Source organism: Schistocerca cancellata, chromosome 5, assembly GCF_023864275.1.
Source record: "Schistocerca cancellata isolate TAMUIC-IGC-003103 chromosome 5, iqSchCanc2.1, whole genome shotgun sequence".
In the NCBI taxonomy this organism is placed as follows: Eukaryota; Metazoa; Arthropoda; class Insecta; order Orthoptera; family Acrididae; genus Schistocerca; species Schistocerca cancellata.
Window position 1 is genome coordinate 358,234,765 of NC_064630.1, and position 27,130 is coordinate 358,261,894.

General features: G+C 42.8%; 1 protein-coding gene across 4 annotated transcripts in view; it reads right to left on the reverse strand.

Moving 5' to 3' along the window:
- The window catches only part of LOC126187507 (protein spire), an 806,238-nt gene that overhangs the window by 260,680 nt on the left and 518,428 nt on the right, over positions 1-27,130 (reverse strand). For 3 of the 4 annotated variants that reach the window (XM_049928629.1, XM_049928628.1, XM_049928625.1), the window contains exons 6-7: positions 24,027-24,056; positions 10,018-10,260 (exon numbers count right to left, since the gene is read on the reverse strand). In XM_049928629.1, the coding sequence (XP_049784586.1) occupies positions 10,018-10,260; positions 24,027-24,056 (273 nt within the window). The remainder of the gene's footprint in view (positions 1-10,017; positions 10,261-24,026; positions 24,057-27,130) is intronic. The other variant, XM_049928627.1, reaches the window with a different exon arrangement.

Below are 27,130 nucleotides of genomic sequence, written 5' to 3' on the forward strand. Positions count from 1 at the left end.
GGCCCATGGGAGAGTGTCAACGAGATGTTGAAAACCGTGCTCTGGAAGATTCTTTAAGATAGGCGCAAACATTCCCGGGAAGTCTACAAAGTCACAAAAACCAGCATTAAGTGACATTTCTAGGAATTTACAAGGGGTGTTCCATATTGATTTACTAATTATTTATACCCACCATTGATGGTGCGCTATCTAACATATCGCTATATACTGATCAGCCAGAACATTATGACAGCCGACCTACTATCGATATAAGACCGCCCAGGTGACAGCAGCTTCACCTGGTTACGAATGACTGCTAGCCAGACACATGCACGGTCCATGTAGTATCAGTGAGCGTCCTGTCAGTGTTTAGAATGGGGAACGGGAGCGGTCTGTCTGTGTCTGACCGAGGGCAGATTGTTGTGGCTGAGAGGCTCAGCACAAGAATTTCGAAAATTGCACGAGTTGTCGGGTGTTCGAGGAGTGCTGTGGTGAATGTCTTCAAAATGAGATGAAACCACGTCTATACGTCGTGGGATTGGACGGCCACCCCTCATTACAGATGTCGTACGTCGTAGCCTGGGAAGACTGATAAAACAGGACAGGTTTAATGCTGGGCAGAGTACAAGTGTGTCTTAACACACAGCACTCCGAACACTCCTAACGATGGGCCTCCGCAGCCGACGACCCATGGATGTGCCAATGTTAACTACGACTGAAATGAGGACGTTACCATCGGCACTGGACGTTGGCGCAGTGTCAGAGCGTTGCATGGTCTGGTGAACCACGATGCCCTCTTCATCATACCGTTGGGAGGGCGCGAATCCGTCTCCTCCCAGGGGAACAGCTTCTTGAAACCTGTATGGAGACAAGCTGGCGTCGGATCCGTTATGCTCTGGAGGACATCCATGTGGGCATCCATGGTCCTGTGGAGTTCGTGCAAGGCACCATGACGGCAAAGGGATATCGTACACTGGTTGCAGACGACGTACACCCTTTCATGACGATCATATTTCCCGACGTCAGTGGCATTTTTCAACAAGATAATGCGCCATGTTACAAGGCCTGGAATGTGATGGAGTGGTTCGAAGATGCGCTGGCCGCCCAAATCGCCAGATCTGAACCTGATCTACCACATTTGGGATGTAACTGAACGTGGCATCAGAGCGCATAGCTGCCCCCCCTCCCCCCCACACACAGGGAATTTACGGGAATTAGGTGATTTTTGTGTGCACATGTGGTGCCAACTCCCTCCAGCGATCTACCAAGGCCTCACTGTTCCCTTGTTACGACGCTTCGCCGCTGTTATCTCTGCCAAAGGTGGAGATTCCGGCTATTAGGTAGGTGGTCATAATGTTCTGGCTGATCAGAGTAGTTGCAAATACACTCCTGGAAATTGAAATAAGAACACCGTGAATTCATTGTCCCAGGAAGGGGAAACTTTATTGACACATGCCTGGGGTCAGAGACATCACATGATCACACTGACAGAACCACAGGCACATAGACACAGGCAACAGAGCATGCACAATGTCGGCACTAGTACAGTGTATATCCACCTTTCGCAGCAATGCAGGCTGCTATTCTCCCATGGAGACGATCGTAGAGATGCTGGATGTAGTCCTGTGGAACGGCTTGCCATGCCATTTCCACCTGGTGCCTCAGTTGGACCAGCGTTCGTGCTGGACGTGCAGACCGCGTGAGACGACGCTTCATCCAGTCCCAAACATGCTCAATGGGGGACAGATCCGGAGATCTTGCTGGCCAGGGTAGTTGACTTACACCTTCTAGAGCACGTTGGGTGGCACGGGATACATGCGGACGTGCATTGTCCTGTTGGAACAGCAAGTTCCCTTGCCGGTCTAGGAATGGTAGAACTATGGGTTCGATGACGGTTTGGATGTACCGTGCACTATTCAGTGTCCCCTCGACGATCACCAGTGGTGTACGGCCAGTGTAGGAGATCGCTCCCCACACCATGACGCCGGGTGTTGGCCCTGTGTGCCTCGGTCGTATGCAGTCCTGATTGTGGCACTCACCTGCACGGCGCCAAACACGCATACGACCATCATTGGCATCAAGGCAGAAGCGACTCTCATCGCTGAAGACGACACGTCCCCATTCGTCCCTCCATTCATGCCTGTCGCGACATTACTGGAGGCGGGCTGCACGATGTTGGGGCGTGAGCGGAAGACGGCCTAACGGTGTGCGGGACCGTAGCCCAGCTTCATGGAGACGGTTGCGAATGGTCCTCGCCGATACCCCAGGAGCAACAGTGTTCCTAATTTGCTGGGAAGTGGCGGTGCGGTCTCCTACGGCACTGCGTAGGATCCTACGGTCTTGGCGTGCATCCGTGCGTCGCTGCGGTCCGGTCCCAGGTCGACGGGCACGTGCACCTTCCGCCGACCACTGGCGACAACATCGATGTACTGTGGAGACCTCACGCCCCACGTGTTGAGCAATTCGGCGGTACGTCCACCCGGCCTCCCGCATGCCCACTATACGCCCTCGCTCAAAGTCCGTCCACCGCACATACGGTTCACGTCCACGCTGTCGCGGCATGCTACCAGTGTTAAAGACTGCGATGGAGCTCCGTATGCCACGGCAAACTGGCTGACACTGACGGCGGCGGTGCACAAATGCTGCGCAGCTAGCGCCATTCGATGGCCAACACCGCGGTTCCTGGTGTGTCCGCTGTGCCGTGCGTGTGATCATTGCTTGTACAGCCCTCTCGCAGTGTCCGGAGCAAGTATGGTGGGTCTGACACACCGGTGTCAATGTGTTCTTTTTTCCATTTCCAGGAGTGTATTTTGTACTTCGATCTATCGTCATGTAGCAAGACAATCACTAGAGTGAAATTCCTGCACAATACAGAGCTCTTTTCCGTCAACTTCTGTCATTGCGTGAGCGAACAACGTTGAGTGTGATCACCATGGATAGTGCTGTACGACGTGGTTTCTGTGGGACGAGCGTCGTCATGAGCCAGAGAACGAAGCCCAATCAAAGCAGCGGAAGCCTACAGGTGTGCCCCCCCCCCCCTCCTCACCGAAGTAGTACCCTATAGCACCTTCAGTGCGAAAACACATGCTCACCGACTTACGGGACAAGGATGGAATCAGCAATGATTGGCTGGATCCAGGTACCACTATTAACAGCACGGTGTATGTGGATACGCTTCGGAAGTTGCTCTGTGCAGTTCAAAAGAACCACCGACGAAAATAGGCGAAACGAGAGCTCTTGCTAACGGCTTCACTTATCCCCATAGGAGTCTGACAACTACGGCTGCCATCGCTGACATGGGTTTCCAGGTACTGCCAGACCCATCCTACCTCCTGATTTAGCCCCTTTTGATTACCACATATTCAGCACTATAAAGAAACCATTGTGCTGACCATTTTGCAGACGGCCTTCGGTAGGTGCGACGGACTCCAACGCAGTCGTTCAAGGAGAGCCTATAGAAGTTATCACATCAGTAGCGCAAGTTTATGCAGCTTAATGGACACTATGTTGAGAAAGCGCACTTGTCTGCCGAGACATGGAGAAAGTGAGTGTGGAAAAAGAAAGTGTAAATTTGCGTGAAACGGTTTTCGTGCAACCAACTGCTACATGACATAACTGCATAGACATCCGCAGCTGGTGTCATGATGACTAAAGTTCTTCTGGGTGTTGTACTATGTATAAAGTACTGTACCAACGTTTCCACCTTATTACATTGGCCTTCCTCAGGGCAAGGCTGTCTTACCCTGAGGAAGACCATTGTAATATGGCTGAAACGTTGGTTTTAAGTTCATAATTAAAGTTTTTTACACAATGACGCTGTACAACACCAGAAGAATTTTAATCATCACAACCCTCTACGTGTTATTGTTGTTGTCTTCGTCGTTTTGGTTGTTGTTGTGGTCGTGGTCTTCAGTCCGAAGGCTGGTTTGAAGCAGCTCTCCATGCTACTCTACCCTGTGCAAGCCTCTTCATTTCCGAATGATTAATGCAAACTGCATCCTTCTGAATCTGCTTACTGTATTCATCTCTTTGTTCCTCTACCATTCTGACACCCCCCCCCCCAAATTTCCCACTAATACCAAATTTCTGATCCCTTGATGTCTCGAAGTGCCCTGTAAAGCGGTCCTCCTTCTGAACGTTGCCACAAATTTCGTTTCTCCCCAATTATATTCAGTACCACCTCATTAGTTACACGGTCTACCCATCTAATCTTCAGCATTCTTCTGTAACACCACATTTCAAAAGCATCTATTCTCTTCATGCCTACACTGTTTACCGTCCATATTCCACTTCGATACAGGGTCCACTCCATACGAATACTTTCACAGAAGACTTCCACACACTTAAATTTATGTTCGATGTTAAAAAATTTTTCTTCTTCAGAATTACTTTTCTCGTAGAGCCAGTCTATATTTTACATCCTCTCTACTTGGGCCACATAGGTTATTTTACGGCCCAAATAGCGAACTCATCTACTACTGTTAGTGAGCCGTTTCTTAATCTAACTCCCTCAACATCACCTGATATCGCTCCCACGGGAAAGGCGAAGACGAAATTAGAATCATCACAGCGCGCACAGGGGCGTTTAAACAATATTTTTTTCCCACGATTCACATGTGAATGGAACGGGAAGAAGCCCTAATACCTGCTACAGTGCGAAATACCCTCTGCCACGCACTTCACAGTTGTTTGCAGAGTATGGATGTAGGCGTAGAAATTAAGTCCGCCTACTGACAATGCGAGCCCACTACACGAAGCCACTTTGAGCGACAGTGAGGCGAATCCCGTAGGATCGGCCGCAAGCGGGAGTGAGTGAGCTGCGCCAGTGACGAGTTACTGCAGCTGCCTGTCCACGGCGCCGAGCGCCGGACCTGAACTTCCTGGAAGCATTTCCTGAGCAAGTAGCGCTCGTCGGCTGCACTTTCCACTGCAGCGGGGCGCCGCACGGCTGCCGCTATCGCTGCGTCTCATCTCAGTGCCGGCGGGTCCCGTGTCAGAGCTTCGCTGCACGCACAAGTCGCCGATAACGTGCGCCGATCCGTAATTACACCACGGTAGATATCCACACCATGCCGACGCACCTCACGGACGTCTCAGTGAAATTTACTGCCTCACGGCGCCCTTGTAAGGCAGTGCACAAGTCTCTTGTCACTCCACAACAGTTAATAGTTTATTGCGTCTTCTTAGGTACTGCCTCACCCACTCTCTCCCGTATCTCATCCAGGCTACCAAAACTCTTTGCGAAGTATTTTACTCCCACGCGCTTGGCACTTGTACTCTGAACGACTCGTTCCCGTAAGTCTCGTTAAGTGTAAGATCGTCCTATTTTGGAAACTATCGTTCACACAACTAAACGCAGCTTTATGAATACTACTTTGTTCGCAAACGCTGGCCGTATAAATTTTATTAGTTCGTGGTCGCAGCACCTACCATCGAACGACTTCTTCAGTGTTTCCAGTTATATTAATAGTGTAATAATACTGAAACACACTACATATGGTATTACTGATCTCACATACTATATGCATTTACATCAAGATGAGTCGAAATCTTGGAACTGACAAGTGAATAAACTATTTTGTTGAATGTTGATAATTTGGTTTGGTAAACTTTGGTTCTTCCAACATAAAATTACCGTCGTTGCGTTTACTTCTAGCGCTAGGCTGTATAGTCTGTTGCAACTCAGGTTTTATAATGCTGAGGCTGTTGCTATAAGTCGATACAGTATCAAATAACTGGAAACTTTGAAGAAGAGAAAAAAAGATAGCTAGAGGTTCTAGAAACGATAAAAAGAATTCACTAAAAAGCGATAAATGTATTGTTATTTATCTGCCAATATTAGTACATATTCACTAACAACAGGTGATTCATCACGCTGAGCTAAAATTAAATGATTTCTGTATCATTTGCATTGTGCGCTGAATCAGTTCTTACAGAATTTTACGTTTTGCTATTAGTTGCTCGTAAATAAAAAGCACTCATTGGTTCAGTAGCTCTCATATAAAATTTCAGGTTATTTTAAGACTTTTTATACAGATCTGTAAGGAATGCCATAACAGCGACGTGGAAATGTTAGTAATAATTTTAGAATGAAATTAGATATGAAATTACCAATTCAAAATAGGACGCTATAATTTATCAACGTATGTGTACTTCGCTAACCATTTTCGTAACTGTTAAACAGCTGTACTTTCAAAGGTTAAAATGAAGATTTCAGTACACAAAAAATACAACTAGAAGTTGGTAACACACTGTAAATTGACAGCTTTAATTGTGATTAAGATTACTAACAGCCGATTGAAGCTTTGCATTATTATGTTTTTTTAAGTGGCCCACGAACATGTAACTGTTGTACATGTATTTGGTTCGGCATATTCGAGATCATCATTTAATTGATTGAGCGCTGCACCGCGTAAAAATACGGCACTGCTTTTTGTCCACGCGAATGAGAAAGATGCTAACTGAGAAGAAATCTGTAACCATTTCTTGCCAATAAAAAGATCCTAAAAATCAACTTACGAGAAAATGTGTGTCAGGTTGCTGAATAATGACCATAATCCTTTATCAGGATTTCTTGCACGAAATTTCATCGTAAATATTCAAGTATTGTTCAACCAATATACGTTCCATTCATGCCATGTGGTGACATGCTTAGGTTGCATTTACAAGAAAAACTTACCTGCAAGCTACATTTTACGCAAAAAATGAAACGTGTTACGTTAGAGTACGAATGATGTATAGAAGAAAGCAACCTAGCTTAAATGTTAACTTATCAATAATGATACAACAGAACAAAATGTGTGATACACAGCCCTCTTAGTACAGGGAGAAAGAGGCAGGAGATTAGTAATTCCTGTTGGTCTGGAAGAAGGCAACAATTAGACATGAATCACTAAATGCGTGTACGGCGTGGCAGCAAATAGTGTAGTAACCACCATCATTTGCTGTTCATTTAATTCCAAAAAAATAAACGAAAGACTGTCAGTCAACGGAGAAATAAAATTAATTAGGAGTCTAATGGAACCAGAACATTTCTTTCTAAAAAGGAATATCTTTTAACACATTTCTTGAACACATGTGATAAGCCTGCAATTAAATCTTTGTATAACCTTTATTTGTGTGTAGTGTATTTGTGTAACTGTTTATGATCTTTGAGAACGAAATTCGTTTTCGAGAGTCCCTTAATGTTCGAAGACAGCATTGGTAGTGTGATAATGATGATTATGTTGTTTACGGGGCGCTCAACATCGTTGTCATCAGCGTCCGTAGAAGTTCCGATCTTTCCATTTCCAGCCCCTCCACAGTCCGAATGATGATGAGATAATGATGAGATGATGAGGACGACACAAACACCCAGTCCCCAGGAGCAGAAAATCTCCGACCCGGCCGGGAATCGAACCGGGGACCCCGTGATACAGAGGCAGCAACGCTTGTCACTAGACCAGGAGCTGCGAACATTCGGTTAACTGGTGTCTCATAGTGCGCGAGTGAAACTGCGCATTAAGCGGAAACGTCCTCCAAAGTTGAAGTCTCGTGCCCAGCCGTAACGAAACGGTGCCACAGACGTGAGTTGTTGTTCTGGTCTTCAGTCCTGAGACTGGTTTGATGCAGCTCTCCATGCTACTCTATCCTGTGCAAGTTTCTTCATCTTCCAGTACCTACTGCAACCTACATCCTTCTGAATCTGCTTGGTGTCTTCATCTCTTAGTCTCCCTCTACGATTTTTACCCTCCACGCTGTCCTCCAATACTAAATTGGTGATCCCTTGATGCCTCAGAATATGTCCTACCAACCGATCCCGTCTTCTAGTCAAGTTGTGCCACAAACTTCTCTTCTCCCCAATTCTATTCAATACCTCATTAGTTATGTGATCGACCCATCTAATCTTCAGCATTCTTCTGAAGCACAACATTTCGAAAGCTTCTATTCTCTTCTTGTCTAAACTATTTATCGTCCACGCTTCACTTCCGTAAATGGCTACACTCCATACAAATACTTTCAGAAACGACTTCCCGACACTTAAATCTATACTCAGTGTTACCAAATTTCTCTTTTTCAGAAATGCTTTCCTTGCCATTGCCAGTCCACATTTTATATCCTCTCTACTTCGACCATCATCAGTTATTTTGCTCCCCAAATAGCAAAACTCCTTTACTACTTTAAGTGTCTCATTTCCTAATCTAATTCCCTCAGCATCACCCGATTTAATTCGACTACATTCCATTATCCTCATTTAGCTTTTGTTGATGTTTATCTTGTACCCTCCTTTCAAGACACTGTCCATTCCGTTCAACTGCTCTTCCAAGTCCTTTGCTGTCTCTGACAGAATTACGTCATCCGCGAACCTCAAAGTTTTTATTTCTGTTCCATGGATTTTAATATCTACTCTTGTTTCCTTTACTGCTTGCTGAATATACAGATTGAATAACATAGGGGAGAGGCTACAACCCTGTCTCACTCCCTTCTCAACCACTGCTTCTCTTTCATGTCCCTCGACTCCTGTAACTGCCATCTGCTTTCTGTAAAAATTGTAAAAAGCCTTTCGCTCCCTGTATTTTACCCCTGCCACCTTCAGAATTTGAAAGAGAGTATTCCAGTCAACATTGTCAAATGCTTTCTCTAAGTCTACAAATGCTAGAAACGTAGGTTTGCCTTTTCTTAATCTAGCTTCTAAGATAAGTCGTAGGGTCAGTATTGACTCAGGTGTTCCAATATTTCTACGAAATCCAAACTGATCTTTCCCAAGGTCGGCTTCTACCACTTTTTCCATTCGTCTGTAAAGAATTCGTGTTAGTATTTTGTAGCTGTGACTTATTAAACTGATAGGTCGGTAATTTACACATCTGTCAACACCTGCTTTCTTTGGGATTGGAATTATTATATTCTCCTTGAAGTCTGAGGCTATTTCGCCTGTCTCATACATTTTGCTTACCAGATGGCAGAGTTTTGTCAGGACTGGCTCTCCCAAGGCTGTCAGTAGTTCTAATGGAATGTTGTCTACTCCTGGGGCCTTGTTTCGACTCAGGTCTTTCAGTGCTCTGTCAAACTCTTCACGCAGTATCATATCTCCCATTTCATCTTCATCTACATCCTCTTCCATTTCCATAATATTGCCCTGAAGTACATCGCCCTTGTGTAGACACTATATACTCCTTCTACCTTTATACTTTCCCTTCTTTGCTTAGAACTGGGTTTCCATCTGAGCTCTTGATATTCATACAAGTGGCTCTCTTTCCTCCAAAGGTCTCTTTAATTTTCCTGTAGGCAGTATCTATATTACCCCTAGTGAGGTAAGCCTCTACGTCCTTACATTTGCCCTCTAGCCATGCCTGGTTAGCCATTTTGCACTTCCTGTCGATCTCATTTTTGAGACGTTTGTATTACTTTTTGCCTGCTTCATTTACTGCATTTTTATATTTTATCCTTTCATCAATTAAATTCAATATTTCTTCTGTTACCCAAAGATTTCTACTAATTTTAATATCTACTACAAATTTATGTGTTGATAGGATACATCTTGAGGCGTTAAAGAATCGCGAACTTGCTAATGGAAGAAAATGTGGGGGGCTAAAAATTGAAGAGGGAGGCCGAGGTTCGAATACAGAAAGCTGACCGAGCTAAATGTTGGGGGTGGGGGGGGGCAGTAGTTGTACAGAAATGAAGATGCTTTCATAAATTAGATTAGCATAAGGCGCTGCATGAAACGGTCTACGGACTGAAGACGACGACTGCGAATACAACGACACCTTGTAAGCGCCCATCAGTCATCCCATGACACATTTACCCATAAGAAAGTATTTAAAATAGACTAGGAAACAGCTGCAGTTCACCGTTCAGTGAGACTTTGCATCTGTACAGAATCTTCTCAATGTCGCGAAAGTTTATGAAGATGGGACCAACTTTATGCAGTAGTGACAAAAATTTATTCAAGAGAGATGGGTTTCATCGACAACCACTTACACTGTAACACAGTAACAGTGTTATCAGTTGGGCGTGCAGCGACAACAGAAGTCCGAGACAGAACAGACAAGTGCATACCTTCCTGAGCGGCGGTCTGGAGCGGATGAACTCGAGGATGATGGCGTGCGCGTCCTTCTTCACCCTGTGAGGGATGTCGCCGTCCACCATCACCTTGTTGAGCTTGTAGCGGCGCGAGCGGATGTCCTCCATGAGCATCTCGTAGGGCGTGAGCTCGTACTCTATTGGCCCGCGGCTATAGTTCACCTTCTTCAGCTTGACGCCGTGCCGCAGCTCGTGGATCACCTGCACCCATAGCCGCGCCTGCAACACGACACAGCACCAGTCAGCGCCGCGACATCCGACTACCCGCAACACGCACAAGCCTGCATGCCAGCCTACACACTACTTTAAGCGGCGCTGTCGTCTGCCAAGTATGGTAAGCCGAAAACGCCACACCAGCTTGTCATGCAGTATCATCACAACGAATATTCTTCTATGAGTAATTTCTACTGTTCATCCAAAAAAATACCTGGAATGCCGTCGCATAAACATTATTTCTTCCAGTATTTCAGGCGGAAGATATAGAGTCCAAGAAGAAGACAAAGTTTATGCGGCTGCATTCTCGAAATTTTGTAGATTAATTCTTACGCAGCGAGCGAAAGCATCAAGATGCACAATTTCTACTACAGTTAATCTCAATATGATGTAAACATTAAGCCATTCAGGAAGGATTTGTTCAATTAAATGCACTTGTCACGTTAATTCTCTATAAGACACAATCCGAGCTTGTGCTGTGTCTCTAACGGTCTTGAAGTCGACGGGACGTTCAACCCACTCTTCCTACCTTCCTTCCTTCCTTCCTTCCTTCCTTCCTTCCTTCCGGGATTTCGACTGTATTCATCATTGTTTTCGCCACTAAAGCATCTATCTTTCAAAGAAGTACCACAAACACGGTGAAACATCTCACAGCGTTTTTCTCTCCATCGTGATGTACAATATGGTACATATTCCTACACAGTCACAGCCTTTACAGCACACCCTACAGTAACTTATGTATGTACAAAAGAAATAAACACAAAGTTTTAATTTTGTGTCTTACACGATAAATTACATGTTTCTAGAAATAAAACAGCTCTAATCTCCGAGTTCCGACCAAAGTTTTCGGGAGTTAAGTAAATAACAGAACAGGTAGGCAACTCCGATTCATTTATAATTGGAAACAACTCTATTCCACTACCAGTTCGCCTGGTATTGGTTGAAATCGTGTCTCTATAATGGGCCGTATTTAAAATAGCCCAATATACTAATTCCAGTAGTGGGGGTTGGGCTGTTTGGGGAAGAGACCAAACAGCGAGGTCATACGTCTCATTGGATTAGGGAAGGAAGTCGGCCGTGCCCTTTCAAAGGTACCATCCTGGCATTTGCCTGAAGCGACTTAGGGGAATCACGGAAAACTTAAATCAGGATGGCCGGACGCGGGATTGAACCGTCGTCCTTCTAAATGCGAGTCCAGTGTGCTAATCACTGCGCCACCTCGCTCGGTTTCGAGTAGCGAATGGGAAGTGTGGAAAAAATCATATGCACTCACACGCTCTAAGATCGCTCCCATCCTGTGCAATCGATAGTGATGTACTTACACTGCGTATGTCCTTCCGCACCCATAAACAAATACTCTCTCACACACACTAGGCTTTCATATCTCTTGTTATCGTCGTCGTCTTATTATTATTATTACTAAAGGGGATTAACCATCTTCCTATTCCGTCTTCACCCCCCTCTTGTTCCTTCGGACCGAACGAAATGGCGCAGTGGTCAACACACTGACCCTGCATCCGGTAGGACGACGGTTCAGATTCCTGCCCGATCATCAACATACAGGTTTTCCGTGATTTCCGTACGTTGCACCAAGCAGATGCCAAAATTGTTTCTCTGAATAGGGCATGGCTGATTTTCTTCCTCATCCTCTTTTAATCCGAGTTTGTGCTTCGTCTCCAATAACAGCGTTGTTGATGGGATGCTGAACTCCAATCTTCCTTCCTTCCTGGTTGCAGTTAAGGATTTTTTTGTTGTTGTTTCATATTTCATTCTATCCACATTTTATTTCCATGTCTCTCTGTATTATTTCCTCATGTACATATAACTCATTCCGAGCATCTTAACTCTTTATTAAATCTCTTTTCGCCCATCTTTTATCCTCATAAAACTTTCATTTCTGTTGATTGTATTTTGGTGTTACGTTTCTTTTTTATTTGTCGATCTCCCTCTTTCATATAGCAGTAACGGTACCGCCATAGTATTTTCTAATTTAATTTTTATATGTTTTCGGGTTTCGTAGATTAAGTGCTCTTTTTATTATTACACATATTGCTTGAAATTTGTGAAGCTTTCCCATCTATATCATTAGCATAATTGTAACCTGTGTCTTAGTACCCAGTTCGTAATAGGAGGTATTTCATCAATTGCTTTGTTCGTAACTAGAGTTTCCGGCCGTATTGGTATATACATTGCAAGGCCATATCTTTCATTTTATGTCATGATTTTTTTAGACTCTATTCGCTACATATCTGATTTAGCCTATGTGCTGCCAACTGGTTGTCGTATTCACTTTCTTGTATTAATTCTTTATCATCTGCGATTCGTAACGCACTCAGCTTAGTGTGTCTATCTTATTTAATTCATGGATAACTACCCGATTTCTAAGTTTTACTAGCGTTCTCAAAATGTATGTCGAAAACGTGCATAAGAAGAAACATCTTCTCGCACATCTTGAGTGATTTTTACATCATCTCTCTTTCAAAGTGTGTGTCACACATTATTTCCACAGCCCCTCTGATAAGCGCATGTGTTCAAAGCCCTTGTGCTTCATCGGCAACAACACATTTCCCTACATTTCTTTTTGAGTCGCTTATGTTCAATACAGTGCTTGGGAAATTGCTCGAATAGACTGTCCCACGTAACTGCTGCCACATCCAAACAGAATATTGAAAAAGCCCCGGACTCTGATGCCATGACTGTCCTTCACACGGCGGAATATCTGATTTTCTAAAGCGGAATACCTCTATAAGCCTCTGTCTGTTTGAGATTAATCGAATTTTACATTACGCTGATCAATAGAACCGAAGGAACGTCCTGTTCTGATCTTGTGAAGATTACTGGAGCTTGCGATTTCCGGAGAGAATTAACCACATTTAATGCGCCCGAGAACCGTTTTGTCTGAACACAAAAGTTACATGATTTATTTCGGCGCGTGGATGGTTTTCGTCCGTGTACTTATAGATTGTAATGTGTATTGTATAATACATTTTGATGGAAAAGATCATTGACACCAATGTAATGTTCGCAGTGGGCACTAACTGTATCATTTACGCCTGTGTCATTCCGTTCTTTTGACGGCCGGTTGATTACGTCAGTATCCACGATACTGAGTATTGTCAAAATGTTTGAGGTGTAAAGAGAATTAACGTGACGACAGCATCGTGAACATTTAACACAACTCCAAAGCTACTCTTTGACACAATCTGACAAGTAATCTACATTTTTAAAAAAAATCTTCGTTCTTAGTCGGTTTGACATTTATCAGCGACACAGAAAGTGCCAAACTGTGCCATTTTTCGCAAAAAGGAATGAACATAAATAAAAGCTAGGACATTTCCGTGTTTTAGCGTTGTAGGCGCAAATCTGACGCGTCAGGAGCTGATACTAATAAGAGAGGCGATACCACGGAAACTGATGATGCGAACGATTAAACTAGAGAAACAGCCATACTCTTCCAAAATTTTCAAGTATTTACGCTGTGCTCTGTCCCATAGATATGAAATGGCAATGAACTCTCTGCAAACCGCCACAAAAAGTAGCATTTTCGTTGTAATTTGTAAACCATCACGAAAGATACCTCATGTTCGCTAGAATTTAAAGTCTATGGCACCACGCTCAGCATACGACGTACATAGTTTGAAGATCGAGAGAAAAAAGACAAACCTACGTTTGCAGCATTTGTAGATCTAAAGGGTACTTCTCACGCTGCTGACTGGTCTGATACTCTGAAATTTTAAAGGCAGCAGAGATAAAATTCAGGGAGCGAAAGTATCTACGACTTTGTACAAAAACCCGACTGCAGTAAGAAGAGTTGAAGATCACGAAAGGGAAGCGGTGGTTGAGGAGCGAGTGAGCCTGGGTTGTAGCCTATCATCTATGTTATTCATACTGTACAGTGACCAAGAAGTGAAGGAAACCAAGGAGAAATCAGGAAAGGGAATTAAAGTTCAGAGAGAAGAAATAAAACATTTCAGGTTTGGCGATGACATTGTAAGTCTGACAGAAGTGGAGAAGAATTACGAACAGCATTCGAACGGAATGGGCAGTTACTTGAAAGGTGGATATAAGATAAACAACACAAGTTAAACAAGGATAATGGAATGTAGTGCAATTGAATGAGGTGTTGCTGAGGCAACCTGTTCAGAAAATTAGCCACTAACAGTAGTCAGTGAGTTTTGCTACTTGGGCAATAAAATAAATGAGGATAGCCGAAGTAGAGAGGATATAAAATGTAGAATGATTATAGCAAGAGAAGTTTTTTTTTTTTGAGAAAGAGGAATTTATTACCGTCTGATATAAATTTAAGTCTCAGAAACTCTTTATCTGAAGGTATTTTCTGGAGTGTAGCCCTGTGTGGAAGTGAAATATGGACAATAAGCAGGCCAGACAAAAACATAAGCTTTTGAAATGTTGCGATACTGAATGACCCTGAGGATTAGATTGGTAGTTTGAGTAACTAGTGAGGTTGTGCCGAATCTAAATGGGGAGAAAATAAGTGTGATTAAAAGAAAGGCTCTGTTGATAGAACACATTATGAAGCATCAAGGAATCGTCATTTGGTAATGAACGGAAATGTAGGACTAAAAACAATAGAAGCAGATTTAGACATGAATACAGAAAGCAGGATCAAACAGATGCAGGTTGGGAATAGTTATGCAGCGATGAAGAGGTTTACACACGATAAAGTAGCTTGTGGATAGCTGCATAAAACCAGTCTTAGGACTGAAGACCAGAACAACGCAATAATTCAATAAGGGCAATAATGTTTCATTTCAATGAAAGAATTAAACGAACTCTTGTATTTCATACGACCGGCTCCTTAAGTCTACGTAAAAGGCAAGGAACTGACAGATTTTGAAGCAAAGTGAGGGACACTGGGTAGCTTTCCGATGGCGACTCTTGCACGTGGTCTGCCACCCTCCTCTTTGTTAGCAGGACCGGGAGACATGCGACAGGTGGCAGCCGTGACAGGAGCTAATCGGGATCCTAACGACTTGCACAAGCTGCTGGGTCTAATGAAGACCGACTCACCGCTGACAGCATCGCCAGTAACAGGCCGTGGACTGTGCACTTGTTTCTCTGTCCCTAACTGTGCAGCAGCAGGCTGCGGATCACACGCAGAGGCCAGTGCCCTATGGTGAATGCAAAGAGGCGTGCGGAAATGTGGAAACTTCGGTTATCTTTTCCTTCAGATCCTCTCAGCTTAACTCGCAGATCTATGATTTCATACTTGTTGTATGCCAATCAGCTATAAATAACGATATAAACATGTAACTGACATAAGACGAACGATCGTTTTTCCGGATTCTGTTGTCACTTCACGGGAATAATATGAATTCAATGTTAGGAGGTAAGAGGGGAAGGGGGGGGGGGCGCCTATAATGTTTCATTCTCAAATTTGACCAGGAAGCTTTCAAATCGATTCTGCGCACTATCGATTGATAACTGTATGCCTCTTAGAAGTTCAAAATATCCCGCCTACTGTAGTAGTTCACTCTTCTTACGCAACAATGTGATGTTTAAAATAAAAATAGACGACCGCTTTTGTCTTTCTAATGTTATTTTCCTCGCTGAGATTTCTGAGTTTTCTGCCGACCTTCATGCCAGTAAGGTTTTATTGCTTTTTGGTTTTAATGACATTTATGTGGTTTCGCATTTATTTTAGAATTCAACGTCATGACAACAGGACCTAGAGAACATTGGCAACTCTTGCTAAGAGAACGAGCTCTCTAATTAATATCCAACCATAACGAAACTCATTTCGTTTTATACGACACATACGGAATGAAATACAACACTGGGTGCTTTTATTTCTTTTCTTTTTGCATTAATAAAATTATTTCACCTCCAGAAATGCTTTCCGCAATTCAGAGAGGCACACAGGTATCATAGTTCGTATTACGTGTTTAACTGTAGCGACCCCCCCCCCCCCCCCCCCAAATTATTTAATATGAATGCCGCTTGTGAGTCCGGAGGAATGGAAGTGGATGCTAAGTGCAAGAGGACTGTTAAATCGCTGAAGTATTTCTATAAATCTTCAGACTGGTGAGTAATTTTATATGCGTCACTATATTTACTTTATTTATATGACGAAGTGAAATTCCTGGATTCCACTTAAAATTTGTAACAAATAACCATCTGCTTGTGTTGTCGCAAATCTGCTGATACTTAAAGTATCCAGCTTTTTTTTTTTCAAAAAAAAGAAAAGAAAAAAGGTTTCTTGAAGCCTTCAGCTGCCATTCTCTTTATTTATTATTGTACAATGCCGGCCTTAGGCCATTTTCAAGTATTTTATGGACTTTTTTAAGTAGCAGATTATGTCACATACGTCGTTCCTCCTATGAGATCATGTTATGCTCATAAAATAATTGGAGGTGTCCACGCTATTTTAGTAGTACGTGCTCTCTAACTAAAAAATCGTATATAAAATATTTGAAAATGGCCTAAGGCCGAAATTGTACAATCGTACAGGATATAAAGAGAATGGCAGCTGAAGGCTTCAAGAAATCTTTCAAGAAATTCATCGCAGCTGCGGACCTGAGAATTATCTAGTTGTGTATTACATAATGCGAAATAACCTTATATTTTAATAGCTGAGATTCCATTCTACCTTTGTTTCAGCACATGTATGACCTACGAGGCAACATGAACGGTACGTGGGTGATACCTATGTGACAGCTTCTCTCGTTCGCTGAGTCACAGCTGCGAGGCTTAAAAAGGTTTTTAGCTAACTGTCTAGTGTCGTTCCACATTCTGATGTACTGTGTTTACTCAGTTCTGAGCATTTTACACCTATACGCCCGACAATACGAGCACTTTATTTAGATGTGCCTGCTGTTATGAGGTATTGTTAGAACCTCATTAATTGCAAAGCAGCTGCGCGGTACGTATAGATGACAGTTATCCGACTAAGAAGGCTTACTCAATTGCAATGCTATTATCGGCATGCATTAATTTCTAGTTGATAAGTGTAATGGTTATACACTTCGTATTTATCTTTAAGCATTCGTGTTAACGCATTAAATTTCTGCAGCGAGGTTCGTGCTGGAATCCGAAAAGGGTCTGTGCCTTAGCGAAATAACCCATTCAAACAGGTATTCTACCAATGAACTGACCATTAGTTTTTCCATTTTTATTCGCGCTCAAAGGCTGAACAGGACAGTGTGGTGTTAATGTGGCGTCGTAGGACGTGGAAATGCGAATTAGAAGTCGGTGTTGGGTATTTTTCTTTGGAATGCTACTTTAACAGTCCTATTTATAGACCGATATTGGCGCGCGGACATAACAGCACAAGAAAGAGCAGTGGTGAAAGGAACGTTCATGCTTTACCTCTGAATCATCTCATTCTCAACACTACTTTTCAAAAGGATAGCGCCAACATCATGGAAATAACCGAATTGCTACATAACCAAGATGGGTTATCACAGACAGTTTTTGGAACCTCGCGACGAAACGCGAAGATGAAAGATGTAATTTTTGTGTTGCATATTATAATGCAAATCATCTTGTGCTTTCGCACACACACTTAAGGTTACGGCGTATACGTCAATGTTACTGGCTTTGAGATTACGTTGTGCATTGGATATGATTTTTGGAGCAAACTACAGTTACATCTTTCTGTCGTTGTATTCGAACATTTTTCTTTTCAACTGCAAATAACAGCATATTTTGCGCATGCTCAACGCAAAGTACCACACAAACATGACAGCACGCGACAAACAAAGACGGGTGAATAAATTAAATTACCGTGGCAGAGGTTAAACAAGGCTGCCACACTCGTCACCATTCCAGCTGCTCAAGCTGGATAAATTTATAGAATACCTGAATTGCGAATTATATCAAGAACCTGCTGAAGGAAGAAAGCGCGGATAGTTTCTTTATTGTGGTACAATACTTCGATTTTCCATTATTACGTAAGGAATTGAAAGATTCGCGACGCAAGGTATTTGGATTAAAGTATGCCGGGTGATTCAAAAAGAAAGAACAGATTTCAGCTGTGTATTACACACAAAGTATATAAGATAGAAACATATTGCGCATGTCACTGGATAGAGGAAGGTTCAAAGTTTTGACACAGTTGCGCTGTTGGTTGCTTGTAACAACCCAGCGACTACATTACAAGAGAAAGCATTTTGTGTCTTTGGAATTTGCGCGAAGTCAACCTATTGTTCACGTGCAAAGTGCATTCCGCCGTCGATTCATGAAGTTGGTTGCATATGCAAAGGGAAGAGCACTGGTCGGTCACATATCGTACGTCTGATGAAAACGTAGAGTGTATCCGAGATGCGATCCTACGGAGTCCTCTGAAGTCCGTAAGGCGTGCAGGCCAGGAACTTCATCTTCTTCAAGCAGCTGTGCGGTGTGTTGTGTTCTAAAACGACGCCTGCATATGAAGCCTTACAAGTTGCAGATACTGCAGCTATTGCGTTACGGTGACCATAACAGGAGGTACAAATTTTACAGTTCAGTTCTCCAGGTGATGACACAGGACACTTTATGTGAATGATTCATCTTTTCGGACGATTCAACCTTTCATCTATCGGCTCAAGTAAACCTCCATAAAGTAAGAATTTGGGGGTCACAAAATCCTGGCGTCGTCGTCGAACATGGAAGAGACTCACTGAAACCGAATGAGTTTCACGTCGTTCAAAGTTTATGGACTTTTTTTGCGGAAGAAACTGTGACACGAATGTCATACTTCGACACGCTGCGAAATAGTTTGTTTCCTAAAATTTACGAAGGTCCTAATTATTTCATTTTTATGGCTGACTGCGCCCAGCATCACTTTCAAATATCTTGTTCACTGCTTTTGGTCTCCTAGGTTACTACACACTTTGCAATTTTTCTGTAAGAGTACTCAAAAGAGTCTTTGTCTCATCTATGGCAGTCACTCTTCAAAATGAAAATGTGTGTGAAATCTTATGAGAGTTAACTGCTAAGGTCATCAGTTCCTAAGCTTACACACTACTTAACCTAAATTATCCTAAGGACACACACACACATCCATGCCCGAGGGAGGACTCGAACCTCCGCCGGGACCAGCCGCACAGTCCATAACTGCAGCGCCCAAGACCGCTCGGCTAATCCCGCGCGGCACTCTTCAAGAGCTGAGAAACTGAGTTGTCGATTCAATAAACAGGGACCTGCGGACTCGTATGTGGAATGAAATTGATTATCGTTTCGATGTTTATTTATCGACGCATGGTGCTGATGTTGGGTTCACAGTATAGCGTTTGTGCGAAAATAAAACTTTGAACCATCCTCTATCTAGTGACATGCGCAACGTGTTTCTACCTTTCATTGTTTGTCTGTAATAAACAACCGAAATCTTTTCTTTCTTTTTGAATCACGCTGTATAACCAAAAGTAACAATTTCTCCACTTGCTTTTCATCTCTTGCCGTTGTGTCTCGTTGCACCGGTTTCTACTTTATCCATGAAAGCGTTATTTACGTAATGAGGTTTTTCTTTTCATACAGTCTGGAGATTATGTCCTTTTCGCCGGTTTCCCGCTTCAAAGCTCTACGTAACACCGACTGGATAAGCGGCCAACCCGTCTGCAACCGCAACACGCTTTCCGCATTGAGCGAACACCGCGGTTAAGCCGTGACGCAGAGCATGAGAGAAGTCTCCTGTGGTGCAGAAAAGTGCTCCTGTAATCACACACAGGCGTTTTCTTGCTGTAACCATACTTGTTCAACACTAAGTGAGAGGACTTACAATGCAATGTCCCGAGACAGCTATCGACGCCAGAACACTAACTGTTCTCCTTTACACTGAGCAAATTACGTAGAAGCAACGTCATTCTATTCCTTGTGCTACGTTGCGGAAAATCAATGTCACATACAGAGAAATTAAAACGATATCAGTCAACCTCAACCGAAGTTACTCGTGTTAACAGTTATATGAGGTCCGTCCCGACAGCCGCAACTAAAGCGCACGACATAAGGCCCTAAGCAGAAGAGGTTGATTTTCGGATCGGCCACCAGCCACAACTCTATTTCATGGAGAGAACATTACATCTTTTCCGTTTAGCGATTAGCTTTTCACTACGTTAGTGTGTTAACACATTCCAGTGTATCACAGTGATAAGAAACTCTTTATCTTGCGAACGCGAGTAAATTACCAAACTCGCATAAAAAAGCTTTTGATTCTCATTTTGTTAATTTCTGCGTTCTGACATAAAATGTCAACCGTAAAGCAAGCAATAAGAGCACGTTCGCAATCTTTGAGAGGCAGTAGAAGATACAAGCCACGGATAGATTTAATTTAGCTGTAGGTATCTTCTCATAGAAACTTATACCTTCATGAACTGTCGTAATTGACAAAGAGACAGCTTTTATCGCTAATTTATTTATTTTTTATTTTTTCACTGGGAACACAAGAAGTCCATGCATGCGTCGAGAACCATGCAAATTATATGATTACCGTCGAAACAGAAGGGACAATATTACGAATCTGATACATGGTAAAGACAAAAAAATATAGTTTCTCTTGAAACAATAGAACATAAAACAACAAATAGAGCTATACATAAATTTAATTCAAAATGCACAAGAACTAACAAACTTACGTTAACTGACAAATACGCCTCCGTAAGTAACGAAAAAGATTCAAGGAACCTCTCATCTTGGCTAACTGACTGAAGAAAACAGCTCAATAATTTCAGAGCTGCGGCACAGAGGGCATGCAAACTACGCCTGCTCACAAGCAGAAACGGAACACAATCGGTAAAGCTCAAGCATGGCTATACTCGTACATTAACCGACAACAGACGCAAACCAGCTGTCCTATGGAAAACCTGCGTAGTCTTGGTACAGGCAAAATAAAAGATGCAGCTGATCAGATTGTACAAACCGAAGGACTGAATCAGTACTTCACTTTACCTACAAACACAACTGAACCGCAAATGAAACGAAGTCTTATATTTCTTCATGGAGATCAATGACAGCAGCCACGAAAAATTGCGTCTTGAGCATGTTACTGGCAATACCATCGAAGATTCATCATGCGTATCACGTCACGATCCGCTGGACACTTTAGCGTCACAGTCAAAATGATGTAACTTATGTTTGACCCCCTGCGGTCCACAATAACATATTTTCTATCACTGCTTCACCATAAATGTTTTTCTGAGGAATGAAGACAGGGACTCGTCAAGCCACTATCCAAATAGGACGTTGCCACAGCAGTCTGTGATTACCCATCCGTTTGCAATCTTCTGTCACTTCCAAAGGCCTTAGCATCTATGGAAGTTGGCGAAGGATTCACTAGGTTCGGACCATTTACTAATCACGGTCACATGTCTACCAAGAAGTTCTGACAGATCAGTTAAACAGGGTGAACGTTAATAAAACCGACAGACTGCAGCGACGGAGTCCTGATTGGAAATGTGGAGGAAGAAAGGGCCTATGAACATGTGTCCGGAAATGACTCGTTGCCACGGTAGATGGCGCTGACGAATGGAAGTTCCTCCGACCGCGTGCCGTGTGTTCATTGGGTGTTGCAGGTTTTGTGATAGACGCGGTGTACTGTAAGCAGTAGAATGGTACGGTATTCATGGTGGGAACAAGCTGAGATGGCGTTTGCGTACGGCCAAGCAGACGGAAACGGTCGAGAGGCAGCACGACTATACCAAACAGGTACAGTCACAGACAACAATCACATATCACAACATTTCAAGCCCTCTTGGGCGTTTGTGTGAACAGACGAACGTGCAGGGAGGCGGCGGACAGTGCGTAAACAGATTTGGAGCTTGCTGTAGGATTTGTCTCAATATCCTGCAGAACCCGGTCCTCCAAATCTATTGTACGCACAGTCCGCAGCCTCCCTGCGCGTTTTTCTGTTCACACAAACGCCCAAGAGGGCTTGAAATGTTGTGATATGTGGTCGGCGTCTGTGACGGTACTTGTTTTGGTGTAGCCGTGCTGCCTTTCGACCGTCTCCATCCAGATACGAATGCCGGACCATTCTGCCGCTTACAGTATGGTGCGACAATCACAAAGCCTACAACACCCAAGGATAATACAGCGCGTGGTCAGAGAAACTTCCATTCGTCAGCGCGATCAACCGTGGGAACTATGCACTTCCGGACACATATTCATACGATATTTCTTCCTCCAGTTCCAGTCAGAAATCTGCCCCTGCAGCTTGTCGGTTTTATTAGTGTCCACCCTGTATGTAACAGATACCACCGGTATGCAGGCGAGGCAGGCTGGAACCAATATAAAACGACAACAGCATCCCTAATAAACAGATTCAAATCTAGAGAAAACTCAAAGACGGGTAACATCGCTTTCAGAAAAAAAATACCGAATAAGTCCATTCCTAAGAATAAACCGTTCGTTGGAAGAGAGTGCTAGGACGAAATTTGTAAATACACGATGGAGAACCGCAGGAACGTACTGAAATTATACTGATGACAAGCTATAGCAGACAGTTACGTTACTTTCAACGTAGGTCACGTAAAAAAAACACTAAAAGTAAGAAACAACTGGAAGAAATTTTGCGGGAGTTTAAATGTGAGGACATCAGTTTCCCTTGAGTGAGAAACAATTGAACGTATCCCTAGGATTCAGATACAGACGTCGAACCCCATGACTTTTTCTCAAAGTCTTACAGCTGACTGTACACCTCGCTGTTAACAATAATAATGCAGATGTACAACATTTTGCTTGGACAAACCAGCAATAGTAAGCGAACTGAATAAGTTTGTACAAGTACGGCGTCGGATCCTGACAACATCCATTACCGCAGGCTGTATAATTTGACAAGACAGGAAAGAACTCACCCGTGCAGTACTTTGTAAGTAACTATTGATCTACTAAGAATTCATGGTGTATCTACTGAAGTAACAATAACGTCTTCCTCTTTCCTGTACGTTCTCGTTACCTCATTAAAAATTAATATCCTTCTCTCCAACCAAATTTTCAGTTCCCAAAGCTACATACATTCAATTAATTTCTAATTAATGTCATTTTATTACTGTTTGTCACATTAAAATTGTCACTTCTTAGTTAACAATGATGCATTTAACTTAGTGTAAAACCCTAGTTTGATGTAAGAGACAGCCTGAAGGCCCTGATCTTTTCGGATTAAATAAATAAATAAATTTCTGAAGTGACATCACAGTAGACATTCATTACATCATTGGCCAAAGCCGACTGCGAGTGTCACAAGTTCCTCTTGACTCCGCCATAATTTGTACATCGTTTACATCTCCTTAGAGTTTCTTATTCTGAAAATATTTCGTCCTTGTTACCACACACAAACAATAAATACAACAACACAGAAGTGAAAATGATACGTTACTTCGATTATGTAAGCTAATAAGTGGCAGCGATTGCAACTCTAAGGAACAAAAACGCTCAGCCGCATACCAACAAATCACATCTGAAGTAAAGCTACGTATTATAGTAACGGCGTGTAACGGATATAAGCTAAGGGATTCCTGAAACTGACTATGTGCTTATGGTTTTAACCTAAACTCTAATGGTTTTGGAGAAAATTTGTCTGCGCCAGATGCACAAATGAAACTAAAAAGACATTCTTGCCAACGCTTCTGCCTGACACACACATGCAAGGAAGGCCAGATGAACTGCTTAAATATAAACACATGCACAATTACAGGCATTGAACTACTAGATGGGCGCTAGTCGCTCTCGCAGCGTGAAGCTCATTCTACAATAATTTATCGTGCATCGAGAAGGAAGTTCGCATAAACAGCAAAAACATCAACAGCAGCAGGCAACAAATGGAAGACAACAGTACGTACTTGGAGCACCCTCCACATCCTAAGGCCCGTCTAGAACAGACAAACCCGCATCCATTAGATACGACATGCGCACATAACAGCCACTGTCAGAATATGTAAAGCATTATGTGCGTACAGTGTTTACCTCAGTTACGCCGAAAACATGCATTACATTTTACACACAATACATTGGTATGCATTGAGACATATGAGCATATACGAACCTACTACTCACGTATTAAATGTACGTATTTCCTGCACAGAAATGACATCTCGCAGTAGCATATAAGGTGGACAGGGATGGAGAAAGTCTATACTAGTATCGCAGTCCACTTGTGTCAAACGCCATTTTGTTCGTCACAGACGCTGCTGGGATACAACATGCCTCAGCCAAATGAAGTTGTGATCGTTTCAATGATCTGCTATAGTTATCTACCACATATGTAAAGGTACGTTTACACAGGCCATAACAATTACGTAATGGCGACAATATAAGCCGGAAATACTCCCAGGCAACAATGCCAGCCACGCGAATTGCTGCCATACGTTACGCAACAATGCCAATCACTACCGCCTAGCAACTGCTGGCGGCAATACAGAAGTGTTTGCACGTGCCGTGAAATGTGCGAAAATGAATTACTGGTAATTAATGTGGCTCCTAGGTTCTGCATTCCACAATGAATAATTTAAGCAAGGAAAAGAGAAATTACGTTTAGTGAATTCTTTTATTTTTATGAACAGGTATTGAATTTTTTTTTAACTCGTGAACTGTGATGGTCACAGACATTTTACCAGAATGCCGAAATATGGTTTGTATATGGTACTGTAACAGCCGGTTCGACAATATGTAAAACCAATACAGTCACAACCAAACTGGCGGTCATCATTCGGTTTTTGGCTACTGGCGATGCACACAGAAGTTTGATATGCATCTTTAAAGAAGACTTCTCACCTATATACCTCTTGATACCAGCCGGCTGCAACGCTTTGATAGGACGACTCTAGAAATTCATTAAGGTAGTCTGAAACGACACTAGAATATTTATGTTAATATTTTATTGTTGCTCATCAGTATAATGAGAGAACTAGCAATTTCATAAATTTGATACATTACGACCAGTGTTATGCGGCACGGAAAGTGAAAAAAAGAAAAGAAAAAAAAAAAACCACATAAGTGCGAGTAGCACTCACGCTTTGAGAGTTCCGTACAAACTTATTTATATAGATAGTAATAATAGTAGTAATAATGATGTTAATAATAATAATTTAGTTTGGCTCAATGGTCTGGTACAAGTCTATTGGACGAAGGTTCGACCACTTGCATGTCCCTACCACACCCCAGGTATCCAAATGGGGGAGGGAACCTACAGTTTAACGTGGAATCCGAAGCACATGTTGTTTCTGGTGACCCATCACGTCGTTGAGAGTTAAAGGTTACGTTAAAAGGCAGACCGAAAAAGCCGTGGTTCGACCTAAGTTCGATTCCGCGACCTCTCGGAAGTAGGCGCTTTACTACTGCTAGACTACCAGACCCGACATGAATATAGATAATTATTCTATAGGTTTTGACGAGTGAGTATGCGAGTATCAGAAGCTTAAATTATTCGCACCGCCAAGGGACCGTAGACCCTAGTATGTGACAAATTTCGATATCTTTACGCGTTCCTGAGAGGTAAGAGTCTTAACAGTCGGACGGACTGAAAGACCACAACGTGCTCCTGTAAGGTCCCGTTATTGCCGACTGACGTACAGAACCCTGAAGCTTATACGGAAACATAAATGATGAAGCTTCAAATAAAATGAGAATACCTTAGGTCCTAGGTAGAATACATTTTTAGCTCACTACTGCAGGTAATCTAATATGAGAGTCGCAGAGATGTGTTTTTCAGACTGCAGTTTTTGTATGTATTACTTAATATATCCCGTGGCTCTGGCCGTAGATGCATTATATTTATGAACTGCAAGGTTCTTTCGTTTGTCCACTTCCACATTCTCGCAAACATAAAAAAAGCGAGTACCTCTCCACACAGAGAACACATTTCAGACTGATCCGATATAACATTCTCTTCGCCGTTTAGATTACGTAAATTGGCACCACATCTCCGTCGACGTAGGACAATAGAAGAAGGCTGAGAGTGAGAGTAAAGGATTTACAGATCGGTTCAGACATAGACATGGAGTGGCTATCCCAAGAGTTCCTACTTACCCTTGGCGGACTACATTGACAACACCTCGGCAACTACCTGTACAGCCTGCCCCATCAGCAATGCTGCCAAGTCATACTGCAGTATTACCACGTATTGTATCTATACTGCAGCTATGTTGGTGAATCACTATTGTGGTAATTCATTAACGTAAAGTATTGCCCGATTAAGTGTTCGTTCTATATAGTCACGGCAGATACTCTCAAATCGAGGAGACTCAAATCGAGGTGACTTCCTCCTTTAAAAAACTTCTGTCAGCAGTACAAATTGGAAATGACCGTTCACAAATTGCCACAGAAGAATCGAATGACGCTTCGTATCATAATACTACACTTTCGGTCTTTCCTACAGGAGACCTCTGAACGAGAGAAATGTAATGGACTAGCCAAAAATATTGAAACAATGGGAATAACTCCTATAAGGATGTTATTAATTTGAAAAGCAAGAGAATTTTCGCTGTTCTAAATCACTAAATTATATTCAGCGTTTTGGTGGAACTGCCTCCTTTACAAGTGAAGATGCACAGCTTTTTCTGCAGGCTGCATCCGACTGAACTGAAAAGTAACTTTCTCTGTTCATCTGAAATTTAATCACATTTCTCTGTCTGGACAAAAAATTCATTTGCGTTTCCCACGTTCTGCTCTCGATTTCATTGTACTGCCGAATACTTGGATACAAAGCGGCAATATGGTATATCTATAGGGCCTCACTAACAACCAAAGAACTATAAGAGGGGGGGGGGGGAGAGCATGAATACAAACCTTTATTTGAATACAAAGATACGTTGTGCTCTTCACAAGAAACGCAAATAGTCGACCTGGAAAACAACAGACTAAATATACACTCCTGGAAATGGAAAAAAGAACACAATGACACCAGTGTGTCAGACCCACCATACTTGCTCCGGACACTGCGAGAGGG